This window comes from Apiospora aurea (assembly GCF_038362705.1).
Source record: "Apiospora aurea strain CBS 24483 chromosome Unknown utg000006l_segment0_segment0, whole genome shotgun sequence".
Classification (NCBI taxonomy): Eukaryota; Fungi; Ascomycota; class Sordariomycetes; order Amphisphaeriales; family Apiosporaceae; genus Apiospora; species Apiospora aurea.
The window spans coordinates 1,381,415-1,397,430 of NW_027117393.1; the positions used below are offsets into that span (position 1 = coordinate 1,381,415).

General features: G+C 53.5%; 7 protein-coding genes across 7 annotated transcripts; 5 read left to right on the plus strand and 2 right to left on the minus strand.

The window, feature by feature from the left end:
* Positions 1–560: 560 nt before the first annotated feature.
* PG986_009033 (uncharacterized protein) lies at positions 561–2,459 on the minus strand (the record flags this gene model as incomplete). Its single annotated transcript, XM_066845255.1, has 1 exon — positions 561–2,459. One exon carries the CDS (start codon positions 2,457–2,459, stop codon positions 561–563), a length of 1,899 nt encoding a protein of 632 aa, XP_066697653.1.
* A 29-nt stretch (positions 2,460–2,488) lies between these two features.
* PG986_009034 (Pathway-specific nitrogen regulator) lies at positions 2,489–3,511 on the minus strand (the record flags this gene model as incomplete). Its single annotated transcript, XM_066845256.1, has 1 exon — positions 2,489–3,511. One exon carries the CDS (start codon positions 3,509–3,511, stop codon positions 2,489–2,491), a length of 1,023 nt encoding a protein of 340 aa, XP_066697654.1.
* Positions 3,512–5,016: 1,505 nt separating this feature from the next.
* PG986_009035 (alpha-amylase) lies at positions 5,017–6,806 on the plus strand (the record flags this gene model as incomplete). The annotated part of the gene is made up of 5 exons (XM_066845257.1): positions 5,017–5,170; positions 5,238–5,688; positions 5,753–6,147; positions 6,219–6,726; positions 6,782–6,806. The coding sequence occupies 5 exons, from the start codon at positions 5,017–5,019 to the stop codon at positions 6,804–6,806; spliced, it is 1,533 nt and encodes a 510-aa protein (XP_066697655.1).
* Positions 6,807–7,474: 668 nt separating this feature from the next.
* PG986_009036 (uncharacterized protein) lies at positions 7,475–8,421 on the plus strand (the record flags this gene model as incomplete). The annotated part of the gene is made up of 2 exons (XM_066845258.1): positions 7,475–7,571; positions 7,706–8,421. The coding sequence occupies 2 exons, from the start codon at positions 7,475–7,477 to the stop codon at positions 8,419–8,421; spliced, it is 813 nt and encodes a 270-aa protein (XP_066697656.1).
* A 2,070-nt stretch (positions 8,422–10,491) lies between these two features.
* PG986_009037 (uncharacterized protein) lies at positions 10,492–12,222 on the plus strand (the record flags this gene model as incomplete). Its single annotated transcript, XM_066845259.1, has 5 exons — positions 10,492–10,615; positions 10,668–10,943; positions 10,969–11,066; positions 11,126–11,580; positions 11,676–12,222. Coding segments are annotated over 5 exons (1,500 nt in total), but the record flags the coding sequence as incomplete, so codon positions are not given.
* Positions 12,223–12,916: 694 nt separating this feature from the next.
* PG986_009038 (uncharacterized protein) lies at positions 12,917–13,700 on the plus strand (the record flags this gene model as incomplete). The annotated part of the gene is made up of 2 exons (XM_066845260.1): positions 12,917–12,971; positions 13,057–13,700. The coding sequence occupies 2 exons, from the start codon at positions 12,917–12,919 to the stop codon at positions 13,698–13,700; spliced, it is 699 nt and encodes a 232-aa protein (XP_066697658.1).
* Positions 13,701–14,322: 622 nt separating this feature from the next.
* On the plus strand, positions 14,323–15,458 carry PG986_009039 (uncharacterized protein; the record flags this gene model as incomplete). Its single annotated transcript, XM_066845261.1, has 4 exons — positions 14,323–14,349; positions 14,412–14,440; positions 14,541–15,081; positions 15,162–15,458. The coding sequence occupies 4 exons, from the start codon at positions 14,323–14,325 to the stop codon at positions 15,456–15,458; spliced, it is 894 nt and encodes a 297-aa protein (XP_066697659.1).
* Between the last annotated feature and the right edge of the window lie 558 nt (positions 15,459–16,016).

Genomic DNA, 16,016 nt, shown 5'->3' on the forward strand with positions numbered 1-16,016 from the left:
TTATATACAGTCCAAGTGAGAAGGTGAATACAGGAACATCCATGTCCAAGAATGGGCAGTATATTATATTCACAACAAATAGCTGAGATATGTGAAGAGGTGACAATAATGCAGTTGGCAAACTGCGTGTGATCAAGCACATCCATGGACAGAATCGAATAGGTCATTGTATTCACGTTATACGCGCATTGCTCTTGCCAGAAGTAACATCTAAATGACAAGAGCAATTGGAAGTCATCAAGATTGCCAATGCAACTTGGAAGACAAACGATTGCTTATATTACCACGAGTAGTAGAAGCAGAAGGCAATGCCACATCACAGGGGAAAAGGAGAGAGATCGAACGTTGTTGCTGTTGTTACATTTCAATTTGGCTATCTACTTGGTCTCAATATGCAAACCAGAGGTGGTATCCTGAGCTCGTGATAGAAAGAGAAACAATGTTTATCGTCGTGTTTTCTTCATTACATCTTTGTCCCGTATCTGCATCCCTCAATAATCAAGTAGTCTATCATATCCCGTATACCGACATACCCATCCATAGGCTGCCAACTTGTTACTTTATTCGGCATCAGTCTCAGAGGCTGCGGGCATGTCTTCTGCAGCAGGCTCTTCTGTGTTGGCCTCTTCATTTGTCTTCTCATTCACCGACTCAACGATGGGTGTCTCGAGCGACTCGGCCTCCTGAGTAGACTCTGCCGCCTGAGTAGACTCTGCCGCCTGAGTTGGCTCGGCCTCCTGAGTTGACTCGGCCTCCTGAGTTGACTCGCCTTCCTGGGTGGCATCCTCGCTCGGCTCGCCAGCTGCAGCCTCGACAGTAGCGGTCGGCATCTCTTCCGAATCCGTGGATGTTGTCATTGACGTCTCCTCCGAATCTGTATAAGTTGCCGTCGCCGTGACCTTGACAGTCTCTGTCTCCGTCACAGTCTCAACCACTCGTACCACCTTCTTCTCCTTTACAATTTCGATGCCCTCCTCCTTCTCGGACTTCTCGGACTTCTCGGACTCCTCAGTCTGAACCTCAGCCGCTTCTTGGGTAGCTTGTGGTTGCTCAGCAGAATGTTCAAGAGTTGCTTGAGGCTCCTGGTCCGCCGCGGCTTCACTGGAAGATGCCGCTGTCTCAGGGACCTCAGGGGTGTTCAGGGGTACCTCCTGAGTAGCGGTTGCTTGCACCGAAGGGGTGTAAGAACCTTGAGCCTGCTGTGAAGCTATCGGTTGCGGAAGTTCGGCATGTTGCACCTCGGGGACATAGGCCCGAACCTGTACTGGATGGATAGGAACTTCAGGGACGCGCACCCTAGGAACACTGCTAACATCAAACCAATCATCCTCAGAGCGTTGCATTTCAGGCGCATGGCGCATCGCAAGCAGAACAGCAATGACACCAAGTGCAAGAATAATGATGTTCTTGGAGTCTCGCAACACCACGCGAACAGACTGTAGCAGGAGCTCTGGCAGAGAGTCGGCCTGGCCAGGTTGACGCCGAGGTCCTTTGCGCTCGTATGACGGGTCCCTAGCAGGCGCGGGCGAAGAGGGTTTGGTGGCGAAGGAGTCGTGATGGGCTTCGGAGGCAGCATAATCAGGCTCAGGTGTCGAGCCGTAGACCTCGCGCATACGTGCCTCCTCGCGGAGCCTGCGTTCTTCGCTCAACGATTTGCGAGAATGTACGGATTGGTGACGCTCCTCGGCCAACGGGCTGCGAGAATATGCAGACCCGGGACGCTCCTCGGCGAACGGCTTGCGGGAATACGCTGACTCGGGACGCGCTCCACCTAACGACCTGCCACGAGAATATACGGACTCGGGACGGTCTCCGGCAAACGACCTGCGAGTATCCACAGACCCGCGACGAGAAGCAGATGTGTCTATGTGGGCATGAAGGCCCGATGGTTGGTCTCGCTGCTCTTCCTCCATCTGATGCACAATGTTCGATACGACGTCGAACTCCCGTTGCTTCGCAGCCACCCGTTCTTCGCGGGCCGCTGCAAGACGCACAAGCTCGTCCTGTACGGCCGGCAGGACGACCGGCTCGAGCTCGATGTCCACACGCTCCATCTCCTTCCAGCAAGCGGCCCAGGCGCCGGCCTTCATAAGACCATTACTCGCGTAGACTTTGACTCGGAAGATCTTACCGGGGCCAAGGGACTCGTAACGAATCTCATGTTTGCATGTGTTGCACCAATGGTGCTTGGCTTGTGAACGAACCATATCGTAATCGTCCTCACTGTCTTCGTCCTCGCCAATCGTCTTCTCGTTGGCAGGGCCGAGGTAGTGCCCACATTCCAGTATCCTTGCCCGGCGACGCATGGGGAGTTCTAGAGCCTCGAGTAGGCGCTCCTCCAAAACCTCATAGTCATTCTGGGGATGGCCCAGCAAGATACCTCTCTCCACCACTGTATCCCCCACGCAATCTTGGAGCAGACGCCACGAGTCACGTAGCAACTTGGCATCCTCGCTCATATCTGGAGCTATCCAGGCCGTCAATGATGTCAGCCCACATCCACCTCAGCGGTAGCAGAGTGGCATGGAGAAGAATTAAGGGGGGCTTCTTGCTTCACTTTGAAACGAGAAGGTGTCCTGTTCTTGGGCGAATATTGTACCGAGCCGGCCGGGCTGCCGAGACGTGAAACTGTAGGGAATTTCTTGTTGGTTGAGCGAGGGGAGGCAACAGGTATTGATCCAGATCCATAGACAGACGGAGGAGGTGATGCCATCTGCATAGCTCGGATATCGGAGGGAGTCCTGAAAGCGGGGCGAGATTTGCCGCGCGTGGTCGGGACATAGTCGTCTTTGTCGTAGTGGGAGGAGTATTGCGAGATATCTGATACGCGAGGAGTCCTGGTAGCGACTGTGATATTGTCAGGAACATCGGTCCCCTTTGCGGATCCGGAGCCGCCATCGTAGGACCCCAGAGAGCTTCGAGGGCTTCTCTCACTGAAAACATCTTCATCTACACCTTGCTGGGAACTGCTGTCAGCACCTTCGTCGTCGGCTCGAGCGGCCTCGCCTTCATCGTGATATGCGTCGGAGTCGTCCGCATGGTCATGCTCGTGGTCGATGTTATCCCTAGCAGCAGCTTGCATCAGCTCTTCTGTTCGCGTGGAGGGCCGCCGAGACGAGGTTGGACTATACCCATTTGTGTCTTCGGCAGCAAGATCATCATCCTCAATGCTGGGCAAGATGGTGGACGTGTCGTCGCCCTCCGTGTCGTGACCAGGCTTGTCGTCCTCCATCGGTTCATTCGTTTCCTCGGGTGGCGCGGTGGTATCGTCAGTTGAGGTGGCCTCGTCTGCCTCGTCCGGTATTATACTGGCATCAGCGTCGTCGTGGGGAATGTTGTCCGTCTCGTCGGCGTTGGTCTCTGTCGGCGGAACTTCTTCCGGCGCAATTTGTGCAGCTTCAGCTTCAGCGGGCTGGGGAGATTTGGTCTCGTCTTCCATTGAATCGCAATCGCTCTGGCAAGAAGGGTCGACGTAGATATCAAAGTCGAGATCGGGTCTGGGTTTTGGCATATGGGGGCAGCGAGTGGGAGTCGTAGCGAAACTCAGTTTAGGTTACCTATGGACTTAATGTCCATCAACCTGGGGGATTGACTTTAAGCGGCAACTCGGGCAACGGGGTTCGACTGCAAGCCCGTGTGTCCCAATGGTTCGAGACAAGTGAAATTGTGCAAGGTGGTGCCGGGATACGATGAGCTGGCGTGTCCTGATTGAGTGGAATGTCTCTGCCCATAAGCGAGCGGTGCTTCTTGGTTGGTGGGAGGGAGGGTCGACTTGCAGGTTTGTTTACCCCGACCTCCTCTAGCGGTTGTCAGATCAACCCACCTGCACCCAACCACCACAAAAACCACCAAAAACCACCACACCGACTCGATTGGGCACACACCTGAACCCGAGCCACCCAATTGCCACCTACTTTGCCTAACCTGCCAATTGTATATTATGGATTCCCTGCATCACAGAAGTAACGTCGACATACGGAGTATTTTTTTTATATGGAATAATTCATTGACACGGCTGATTGGTCTCGTACCCGTTGCTGTCTCTTGGCTCCGGCCACGGATCCCTAGCATCAGCACTCTGACGTCATACCAGTGATAGTTCCCTCGCTTTTTTGAGACCAAAAGACGTCGACTTCAGGGGCAATCAATCACTCACATGCTCAGCTGTCTCAGTCGTATTGTTCAATGTGATTACCTAGACAGCTGCCCACTGTCGGTGTCATTCCTAATGCGTGGCATGCATGTACTCTCTCTCCTTGACCGTCAGATTTTCCCATGTCGAGAAAGGGGAATGTCGTCATTGCAACAACCCCCAGTGCCCCTGCCTCTTCTGTCAATCTCGTTTCGATGGTCGCACCACTTCCAATCAAAAAGCTGCGGTAGTACAGGCGGCGTTCCTGACTTGGATGGTCTAGACTCGTTCAGGGTGCAAGCAAGCTGCATAAGCGACGTGGGCGCAAGGAGGCTAGGGCAGCTGGTTGGCCCAGAGTTTGGCTGGATCTGTCCAAGCCTGCGGTAACTCTTACATCCCGCATCCTGTCCAGCCAGGTGGTAATCGCGTGGCTTTCCTCCTGTCACTCTACCGAAGCCGCCTGCCGCCTGCCGCAGGTAGGTAGTGATGATTACTGGCATGTGCAATTGGGTCCTATCAAGTGCAGGAGTGATAGCTGACATCCATCAAGGATGAATGGATGCAGCTTGCCTGCTTAGCTGCACATGTACGACTAGCTAAAACTTGGAATAAACAGGTTGCTCAATATTCTAATCGGCATACGTAAGAACTAAGTTGACAGACTTGAGACGGGTAAGATATCATCAGATGGATCCGTCTGCCTACATAAAGTCACCGCCCTGTCGGCTTGCTACCACTTCATCCCACATGTAGCTGATTCGCTTCTCAGTTCTCTTTATCATATTTTTTTTTGGCTCTGCACAATAATGGTCGCCTTGAGATCTCTAATATAATTATATCTACTCGTTACCACGTAATATCGGCGTCCCGCGAAATTACTCAATATGGCGGAGGAACAGAAGCCCACGCCCGAAAACATGACGATGCTTCAGGGCTTCGAGTGGTATGTGCCTGCCGACCAGAAGCACTGGGTTCGACTCGATAAGCATATTCCGCAACTGAAACACTTCGGTGTGGACAACATCTGGATCCCCCTGCGTAAGAGTCCCCGCAACTCCGTGATAGATAACGCTCGCGTTTCTGACGGTGAAGTATAGATGCAAAGGATCGTCCTCTAAGGGAAATGGTTACGATGTCTATGACTTGTACGATCTGGGCGAATTCGACCAGAAAGGCGGCGTTGCCACCAAATGGGGCACCAAGGACGAGCTGATGAAGATGTGCCAGACGGCTAAGGACAACGATGTTGGCATCTACTTCGATGCAGTCTTGAACCACCGCTTCGCCGCCGACCGCAAGGAGAAGTGCGAGGCTATAGAAGTTGACCCGGATGACCGCAACCAGGAGATCAACGACAAGTACGAGATCGAGGCCTGGGTTGGCTTCGATTTCCCCGGCAGAGGAGAGAAGTACAGCAATCTGAAATACCACTGGTATCATTTCAGCGGTGTGGACTATAATGCCATCAATAAAAAGACTGGTATTTACAAGATTGCGGGTGACAAATCCCATGGCTGGGCCAAAGCTGGTGATGTCGACGACGAAAATGGAAATTAGTACGACAAGCACCAATCTCATCCCTGCCTATGCACAAGTTGGTGGACTAACATTTCTTCCTAGCGATTTCCTCATGGGCTCTGACCTGGACTACGCCCATCCTGAGGTCGAAAGTGACGTCCTCAACTGGGGTAGATGGCTGGCCCAGACACTGCCTCTCAAGGGCATCCGCTTCGACGCCATCAAGCACTACAGCCAAGACTTCCTTCGCAAATTCATCACACTGATGGACGAAAAGTACGGCGAAGGCTGGTTCTTCGTCGGCGAGTTCTGGAAGGATTCTCTGGATGACATGACGCGGTATCTGGAGAGCATGCATAAGAAGTTCTCTCTGTTCGACGCGCCACTCGTCTACAACTTCAGCGAGATCAGCAAGACTAGCGGCGCAGACTTGCGAAAAGTCTTTGACGACACGTTGGTATCTGTCATGCCAGTCAACGCTGTGACTCTTGTCATGAGTAAGTTGCCGCCTCATCTACGAAGGGTTCGTTTACCTTACAGCAACTAACCATTTCCCCAATGCTTGCAGATCACGACACCCAGCCTTACCAAGCACTTGAAGCCCCAATTGAGGGCTGGTTCAAGCCGCTGGCGTACGCTCTCATTCTGCTTCGAGACCAGGGCTACCCCTGTCTGTGGTATGGCGATCTCTACGGTATCGATCCCCAAGGAGAGCACCCTTTCCCGCCTTCATGTGGCGGCGCCCTGCCAAAGCTCGTCCTGGCTCGCAAGCTCTATTCGTACGGCAAGCAGCAGGACTACTTCGATTACGCCACCTGTCTCGGCTGGGTCCGTTACGGCACGTGGGATCGGAAATACGGCTGCGCTGTCGTAATAAGCAACGCCGGCCCCGGCGAGAAGAAGATGCATGTGGGCGAAATACACGCCGGCGAGGTGTGGACTGATGTGCTCGGCTGGTCTGATCGCGAGGTGACAATCGGCGACGATGGCTTTGGTGACTTTGTGTGCGGTGGTACCAGCGTCAGCATATTCGTCAACAAGGAAGCCGAGGGGCGGGAGAAGTTCAACGAGACCTTGTAAGTCGCTCGCTCTGTGGGACTTTACTATTGGCTATACTGACAATTACAACAGCAACGAGAAGATATACGACGAGTAGATGGGGATAACAAAGATGAGCTGGAGGGTTGGGAAATGGCTTGCCTGACGCCTAATAGGCTGAGGTGGTGCCCCTATTCGTGCTTACAAATTCTAATAGACAGCATATTATCAACGGTTCAATTTTCGGCCCATTCAGTGAAAGTAAGAATTCCATGTACTGCCTACTAAGACAGAAACCCTAGGAGCTCACACCTCGCGCGAAATAATACCCAAACACTCTGCCATACATGCTTACCGAGGAGCAGCAGGTGGTATATTGGCAGCCACACCAGCTGAGACCAGAATTAGGATCAAATAATCTCGAAATATGACCTCAATGGACAACAGTCTAGACCGAGTCACTGTGACCTGCCAGAATAGGCAAATCTTCCTAATGCCGGCATATGAACTGGCATGATTGGCTTCCAGGGGAATCTGGGGTATTAGCCGGCAGGGTTGTGCGTATCGCCCACCCAATCCCATCGCTTTGGCTTATTGCAACAATCAACTACATGATACACGGGACCTGGAAGTTACTTGAAGCATATAGTTGTCCAACGTGGTCAAGTGAGATATATATATATATATATATATATAGCCACTCTCTGGACGGCATTTCCCTCTTGGAAGAAGGTACACACGTCCACGTCAACTTCCCAACTTGTAGTGAAGATCGCTATCACCAACATGAGGCCAGGATTCTACATGCTGGAGGCTTTTGCCAGCCAGGCTACAGCACACGCCATCTTCCAGCAGCTATGGGTTGATGGAAAAGATCAGATAAGTCTTTCTTCTCTGTTTTAAACAGCTTGCTCCTACTGTCTATCACTACCACTGCGTATGCCTCGGATATTTCCAAACCGACTGCTAACTGACTGTGTGTGTCCTTCCACGGGTCGACCTGCGTGCGCATGCCAGGCTCCAACAACCCCGTCACCAACGTCGGCAGCGCCGACATGCGGTGCAACGCCGGCGGGTCCCGGGGCGTGTCGGGCAAGTGCGCGGCGGCGCCCGGGTCGACGGTGACGGTCGAGATGCACCAGCAGCCCGGGGACCGCAACTGCCGCAACGAGGCCATCGGCGGCGCCCACTACGGGCCCGTCAACGTCTACCTCAGCAAGGTGGACGACGCGAGCCGGGCCGACGGGTCCGCGGCCTGGTACAAGATCTTCGCCGACGCCTGGGCGCCCGCCGCGGGCGGTGGTGGTGGTGGTGGTGGTGGTGGCGGCGGGTACAGCGCGGGCGATAATGACCAGTGGGGCGTCAAGGACCTCAATGCTTGCTGCGGCCGCATGGACGTCACGATCCCGCCCGATACGCCGGCGGGCGATTACCTCCTGCGCGCCGAGGTCATTGCGCTGCATACCGCGGGACAGGCGGGCGGGGCCCAGTTCTACATCTCGTGCTATCAGTTGACGATCGCGGGCGGTGGTGGCAGCGGCAGCGGTGGAGGGTCGGTCCCGGCGGGGGTCAAGTTCCCGGGAGCTATCAAGGCGAACGACGCGGGCGTCATGATCAATATCCACGCCAAGGTCAACTCCTATGTCAACCCGGGCCCGGCTGTCGTGGCGGGCGGCGAGACGAGGACGCCTGGGAAGGGGTGTACAGGTTGCGAGAAGACGTGTAAGGCCTAGCAGATGGCTGTGGTTCCAAGTTGTGCTTTTCTTGCCTCAAGCTGGCTGGGCGATAGTGAGCATTGTTTTGAATGATCGTTGGGCTCGGGACAGTTTCGTTTTCCCTATCTTCTTTATCACGTACATTACTTGTAAACAGGGCGATACAATGGCAAGAAGTCCGCAGTCGTGCTGAATATGGGTCTCAGTCCATACTGTTAGAATAGGAACCAGACTGTGGAGTGAACGGGTCTCCTTTCAAATTTTGTTTTCCAGATGGCGTTGTTGTTGCAGAGTTTGTGATTGCTTCGTCGTGAATTCCCAGATGGGATCGCGAATACAACAATTTCAATACCAGCGCTATAGTGATGATTCGGTCTGTTCGCCGTTTCGGGATGTATACTTGAATCACAGACCCGCGGCGCATATCCTATCATAAGCTTGAAAACCTACCATATATTGTACATCAGACCCTGAAAAAGAAGAAGAAGAAGATAAAAACAAAAACAAAGAATATTACGTCCCAGTGTTGGCCCATTTCTAGAGTATGTGGTGATTGAGAAGTGGTCGAGTTTCGCACGCCTAACCGAACCCCGTTCCTATTACACTTCTCGCGGCAGCTGCGTTCTGTCCCAACGATCTTTACCTGTGACACTGGCCCCAGGTTGTGTGGAATAACTACCTACTTATCCCACCTGGGACCATTCAACCAGACCAGACGTACATGTATGCAGGCTCGCGCCTCTGCCAGACTAATGTGCATCCCGCATTCGACCTCAGACAAGCCCCTACCCTTCCATCCTTCCAGAGAACCCCTTGTTGAGCCGCCGAGAAATTCTCTATTACGCCACCGTCCAATGCGGCGAGAAAGAGGGAGAGGCTGCGAGGATCCTTTCATTTCCCTGAACTTTGTCGATGGAAAGCACTATTAGCCTGGCCCCGTCTTGGCCTATCAAATGAAGGCTACAAGCACTTGGCGCTGTCTCGCCGCTGCCCTGAACCGTAGGTAGTCGGGCCTCCTGGCCGTTGCCTCGCTGATTTCGTAACCCCCAAGAATCATCCGACCCCCAGCGCCACTGGAGTTCGTGTCCCCTGATTCCGTCTCCTTAGGACGAAACTCTGTCGCGATGGGCTGCATTAGCGCGATCGGTGTTTGGATGAGGTAGGGCACCCACTCAGCAGTCGCGCCGACGGCATCGTGTGGCCTGTGAGGATTGTAAGTCTGTAACGTCTTTCAATGGATACCTCTTTTAGACTTTCCCGTCTGCGCTGTGGCTGGCATTTCCCTTGGCCACAACTCGCCCGTATTAGTCGAACACCTAGTCTGCCGGAAGAGATCATAGCGAGCTACCATCATGGAGACAAACCAACTGCACCGACACCTATCATGGTTGTATTCAGGCCAGCCTCACCTGGTGGATAAGGATAGCGAGAGAGAAAGAGTGAGTGAGAGAGAGAGAGAAACTAAGTCACCACCTACGAACAGTCCACCGACTGAATGGGCATCGAGAAGGATAATTGACATCTTCGCGGTGAATTCACCGTCAATCCATCTGAGGCCCATAGAGTGTGCGCCATGGCTTCGTGCTACCGCGGCTGGATGACTTCGAGATTAAAACTTCAAATCGGGTTCTTCGATACCAATCAACGACCAGCCGCCCCGAGGCTAGGCAAGGTCAGTTAAGGCTGCGTCCGAAATCATCGAGATGGCTTCAAGGTTTCATGGCGTTCTGCCATACCCGTCTGTGCGCTCCACAGGCAATGTGTCGACCTATCTAAGGTAGCCTACATCTCCTGTTTGAGCAGAACGATCCAACTGGCTTTCTTCGTGAATTTCTCACTTAACAGACCTCACTCCTCTTCTCTACTCTGTTTCTTTTGGAATGCCTTCGTCTCGGGAAAGAACAAAATGCTGGTCGTTAAGTGATTCCTGATCCTCTGGGCCCTTTTCTCCACTGTGTGTCGAGCGGCCCTCTTGGAGGATGCGCAACATTTGTCTGTCTGTGCTGTAAGTTGCCTATTTCCTTCAGACTTCTCACAGTGCTATATAACCGTTTGCTGACCTTTCCCTGCAAGACTACTTGCCTAGTGCAATCCATACCTGGGTCGGCCTGCCCAAAGGCCCTCGACACGACATGTTTCTGCACTGATCCTGGATCCCAAAAAGTATTGCAAACCTGTCTGCTAAACAGCTGCACGACCGAAGAGTCCTTGGGTACGTTCCCCTCCACGCGATGAACTTCAGTGTGTTCTGACCGCGGCTGCAGCCGTTGCCAGGATACAGGATGAAGCATGTGGCAAACCACAACGCTCTAGGAAGCCAGACTTATTGGGCATCATGCCAATCGAGCTGTTCACCCTCGTATGCGCTCTCATCCGGATGTACGCAAGATGGAAGACTTTAAACACATACGAAGCAGATGACTATATCATGATTATAATCATAGTAAGACCCTTGGCCTGCACCATCAACATGAAGAACCACGACTTGCTAACAAGTTGGCAGATCCTATTCCTGATTTTCACAATGCTTAGCCAGTACGGTATGTTAGGTTTTGCCAACCATAGCTGCCAAATACATGACTAACGCCCAGATAGCAAGGCTCACAGGATTTGGCGTCGATATGGGGACGTTAAACAGTGATGCTATCACAACAGCGCTCAAGGTATAAATCGACCCAAAACTGAAGAAGAAAAGAAACAGCCGTACTGACAATTTACCTAGGTGCTGTATGTGGACGGAGTATTCTACTTCGCCGTCGTAGGACTTTGCAGAATAGTGATGCTGTGCTTCTTACTGCGCGAGTTTCCGTACGAATGGTTCAGAAAGACCGCCTTCGGTATGATGATTTTCACGGGAACCACGACCGTACTCTGCGTGTTCTTGCAGATCTTCCAATGCCTCCCGGTATCATACATATGGCTAGGATGGAAAGATGCGTCCATGAGTCATACTTGTCTCGATATCAGCGGCCTCTGCTACGCAGCGACCCTGCTTGCCATTAGCCAAGATATCATGATCATCGCTTTACCCCTCCCGTTGATAAGGAGTCTGAATGCTGGTCTGCGCAAGAAGGTCGCCATATCGGTGGTATTATTCCTGGGCATATTCATCTTGACCTCGGCCTGTTTGAGGCTGCACTACTTGGTCCTGTCGGCGAATTCTACCAACCCCACATGGTGAGTAATTCAATCTATTGGAATGCTTGGTATCACTCCTAAGCATACAAGGACGGATTTGATCTGTTTGTGAGGTAGCTGACTCGAAGTTATAGGGACTACACGGATGCTTTGATCTGGACAACCCTTGAGGTGGATGTGTCGGTCATTGTGGTCTCGCTGCCGGCAATCCGCGCATTCGCGACGCAGATCCTCCCCGATGCATATGCCTCTTTCAGGCGGGCCTCGGAGACGCCAGATGCGGACGAGCGCAGACTGACGGCCATGACCAAGATCTCGAAGCAGTCGTCGTGTCACCGGCGTAAGCTGACGGGGTTCTTTACCCCCAAAGAGCCGCATACCGATGACACGGGCGAGGGTGAGCTCGAGTTGGGAGACCGACTCCACGGCACCACGCATACGGAGATTGGGACCGCCGACAGGACGAGCACGGTGTGCGCGGACGGCATCCGGGTCAAGAGGACGATGACCACAACGACAACTAGGTCCGGGGACGGGCCCCGGTACGGACGCGCGTGGGACGAAAAGTCCTTTGTTAGCCTGAGGATTGCCGAGCATGTCCGGCAAGAAGGCATCATCGAGGCGTTGAATTATGATTTTGATTTCACGGCACTCCCGAAGCAGTTGGCCCACAATGTATAAGCGCGATATTGCCTTTCTTGGGCGATAAAATTGAAAAGCTCTGCCCATGTGTATTACACAAACGCGTTTATTTAAGTACGATACGGCATCTGTACATGGTTGAAGCATGCTTTGTCGACTTTGAAGCACCTCGTTTCAGATCACGATGTGAGAATGTGTGAGAATGGGCAGCCTTCCCGATCGACGAGTATTCCTGATGCCCTGACCAAACTTCTTCCAGGGAATTATGCTTGAGGCAGTAGTTGCTAGATGGCTGGCGACATGTATGGTACTAACTGCCACTCCTGCCAATGGTGCTGAGTGTGTAGGTGGTAATTGTTGTTAGTCAGGGTAACAAGAAATGGATGACAGACGCAGTTGGCAGTTGGACCTAATACTCGGGTTAATAAACGGTTAACCCCTAAATCTACAGGCTCTAACCCAAAGAAAGCGCTTGGCCCTGGTCCTCTCGTCGGTGTTTCAGTGGGGATGAGCCCGAATCCCCGCGCTGTGATTGGCACTTGACTGCTCCATCTCCCAAAATGTTCATTTGGCTGTGAAGTTTGACCGTTTCCCCATAAGATCATACGACACATACCGATTCCACAGGTGTTTATTATCCTTTACTCAAAAGCATCTGAGAGGACCCGAGAGAGGAAAGAGGGAGCGAAAGAACGAGACGAGCAGTCCACGGCATTCTGGAAATACGCACAGGATGGGAGGTCCTTCCAAGGGTGACGCGGCCACCAAGGCACGCATCATAAACCATAGTACGTCTTCGATCTGATCCCAGCCCCTTAATTCACCTACTACCTGCTATGTATCCATGTCGTACTTACCTCGAACCAACAACAGTGAACGCCGACCACACGGCAGACCTGGAGCACTACCTCCGCGCCTTCAACGGCCTGTCTGCCTCGGCCGCCGCCAAGGCCCAGCTCGTGGATATGGCGAAGGACAAGCTGGTGATCCAGACGCCGTCGTCGGGCGACGAGACGCACACCGTGGCCATCGACCCGCCCATGTCGAGTCTGAGCGAGTCGCGCGCGCGGCTCGTCGACATGTCGCGCGACGCCCTGCAGCGCCTGGGCCTGAGCGACATCCGCGTCGAGCGGTACGCGCCGCCGGCGGGCTTCGACTGCGTCGTCTTCTTCGGCGTCGCGTTCTACTTCTTCTGCGCCGCGACCGTGTCGCTCGTCGACCGGGGCGCCGGCACGCCCATCTGGGACGCGCTCGACGCCGCCATCCCGTCCGCGCTCGGCGGCGTCGCGGGCTACGTCTGGCTCGTCAGGGCCATCTTCGTGCCCGTGCTCGCGATCCACGTCACCGAGGCCTGGTGGATGGCCAAGACGCGGCTCGCGAAGCACCGGGTGCCGGCGTTCGGCGGGGTGTGGTGCCTCTGGGTCGCCAGCGTCTTCTTCGAGGGGCTCCCGGCCTTTCGACGGCTGGATCGGTTGGTCGCGACGGAGAGGGCGAAGAAGGAGGCGCAGAAGCACTAGATTGGGGCCGGGTTTGCCTGATCGAGCTGCCGTGAGCATGGAGGCATGCTTTGAAAACCGAAGGACTTTGCGACATGGATTTCAGGGCTTTGGCTGCATCTTCTGCCAGTGTTGGGGAAGAAAGCTACCGTGAAAAGCTACATTGAGTTGAGCCAGTGAAATTGAACGATGTCGTAGAAAATGCGATGTCGATGGCCAATCAGATGGATATGTATATTGCTATCAGCTACAGCAATGCAGTGGCCCTCGCGATCTCACGGCAAGGCACATGGCCCAGGCCATTCCAGGAGGTTATGTATGGCTGCCTCAGAAATAAACTCCATATTTTACGTGTCCAGTCATCCGATGATGGTGATAGGCCTCCCGCATAGCTTAGTCGATTGTCTTTGCATCATCCATTCGAGCCCCTCTTCCGCGCGTTTGTTGTAGCACAAGAAGAGCCTTGACGCGCTGGACTTGGTATTTAATGGGGCAATCGAATCTGCAAACACCGACTTCTCTCCCCAATTCTCCTCTCATCACTGCACTTTCCTTGACTCTTCCTACCTTTGAACTGTTTTTAGTAGTTGCCTTTTCAGTGCCTACTTTTGGCCAAATCTCAACCAGGAAACCATCCGCCAAAATGATGACTTTCGTGGTCGTTTCAACTGTAAGTGAACGAGTTCTATCCGTCATCGCTTGAACCGATATTCATGGCCGTCATTCTTCTAGTTCTTATTCGCACTAGCCGCTATTTCTATGTGAGTAGATTGCTTCCGGCCCGTTGTCACGGTTTGATGCCGGCTTGTATCAGCTGGTGCCTCTTGAGGTATCCTTGCGTAGCTAACTGTGAAATCGCAGCTATGCGCTAGTCGAAGCCAGCAGGCTGTCACTTCCCGTCTCGCTGGGTCTGGCCGTCCTCACCTTGCTGCTCCCCTTTACAGCATGGGCCAGCCTCTTCGGCACCCCAATGTTCCGCCGTCTCTCTTCCTTCAAGCGCGGTGGCGGCGGCGGCGCTGGTGGCATCGGGGACCTCATGCGGCATCCGCTCGTCCCGTTCGGCCTGCAGGTGCTCCAGGGCATCGCGAGCGTCGTAATGGCGACCCTGTGGTCTCAGGGGTTCATGGGCTCGGGGCAAGCGGTGGACTGCAATATGCAGTCCACGTGGAAAAGGCTCTGGATGGCCCACGACGGCCGGTCCATCGAGACCATCCAGAACGCGTTCGGCTGCTGCGGGTTCAATAGCGTCCGGGATATGGCGTGGCCGTCCCCCGGGGGCAACGTTGGGTTCTGCAGGGAGCTGACCCATCGGGAGATGTCGTGTGCTGTTCCCTGGAGAGGCACGTTGCGGCGTCTTTCGGGCTTCGAGTTTGGGGTCGCGCTGGGGTGTGTGGCGATTCAGGTAAGGCCATAATCCAATGAAACTGCCACCAAACTTGGAAGACTCGCCACCACTCACATGCTATGATCACACACACCTAGTTCTTCTATCTCGCGCGGACTCTGCTTCGCATCTTTCAGTCGGCGAGAGAGACCATGTCTCGTCGGAGCAGCCGCCACAACACCGCGGCCCTGGAGCAAGGCTCTGACGCTTCTCTGGTGCCCAGGACGACGGGAAGCGGCCACAACAACAACAACAACAACAACAACAACTCGTATCGTACCATGGGACACACGTACGAAGCCCGTGACGCTGATCCAGAAGTGTTGGATGATGACGCCGAGGAAGATGTGCATCGGGATACTACGAGACTTCTGCGCGATAACAACACTAATTGAAAGAATCTCTGGCTGCATGGGTCCTCGAGGTGGACTGGCTGGCTACTGGAATCTCTAGATGACTCTTTGACTGATCGAATATCGTTCTTGAAGTCACTTACCTTTGGAGCCGCAGTGCTTTCGCCGTAGGATACCCTCTCAGAACCTCTGTTATCCGCGTGCCGGGTAATTCCATCTCGCTATCGCTGGAAGAGAGAAACGGGGGTTGCGCACTCACCATAGCGGTGGAACTGGTTTCAAACCTGCTGTATATGTCAGCTTTTGCCATGTTCAGAAGCCAACATGTTTCTGGGCCTTACTCGGCCATCAATGCAAAGATTAGGTCTTTGCTCACTCCTTTTGCTTCCCCGTCAATACTGCTTGACAATTTGCGTTGATCTTAGGAACTTCGGTGTATAACGATGTTCAATTCTCGCTGTTGGCCATGACCACATACATACGACTGCCTATCTTGTGACCAATCTTATAGGCCTTGCTGATCGCAATACATCGCATACGGCAAAAACGATCATTACTGGACGATCCTATACGGGCCGATTAGCTGATCAGGGCTGTATG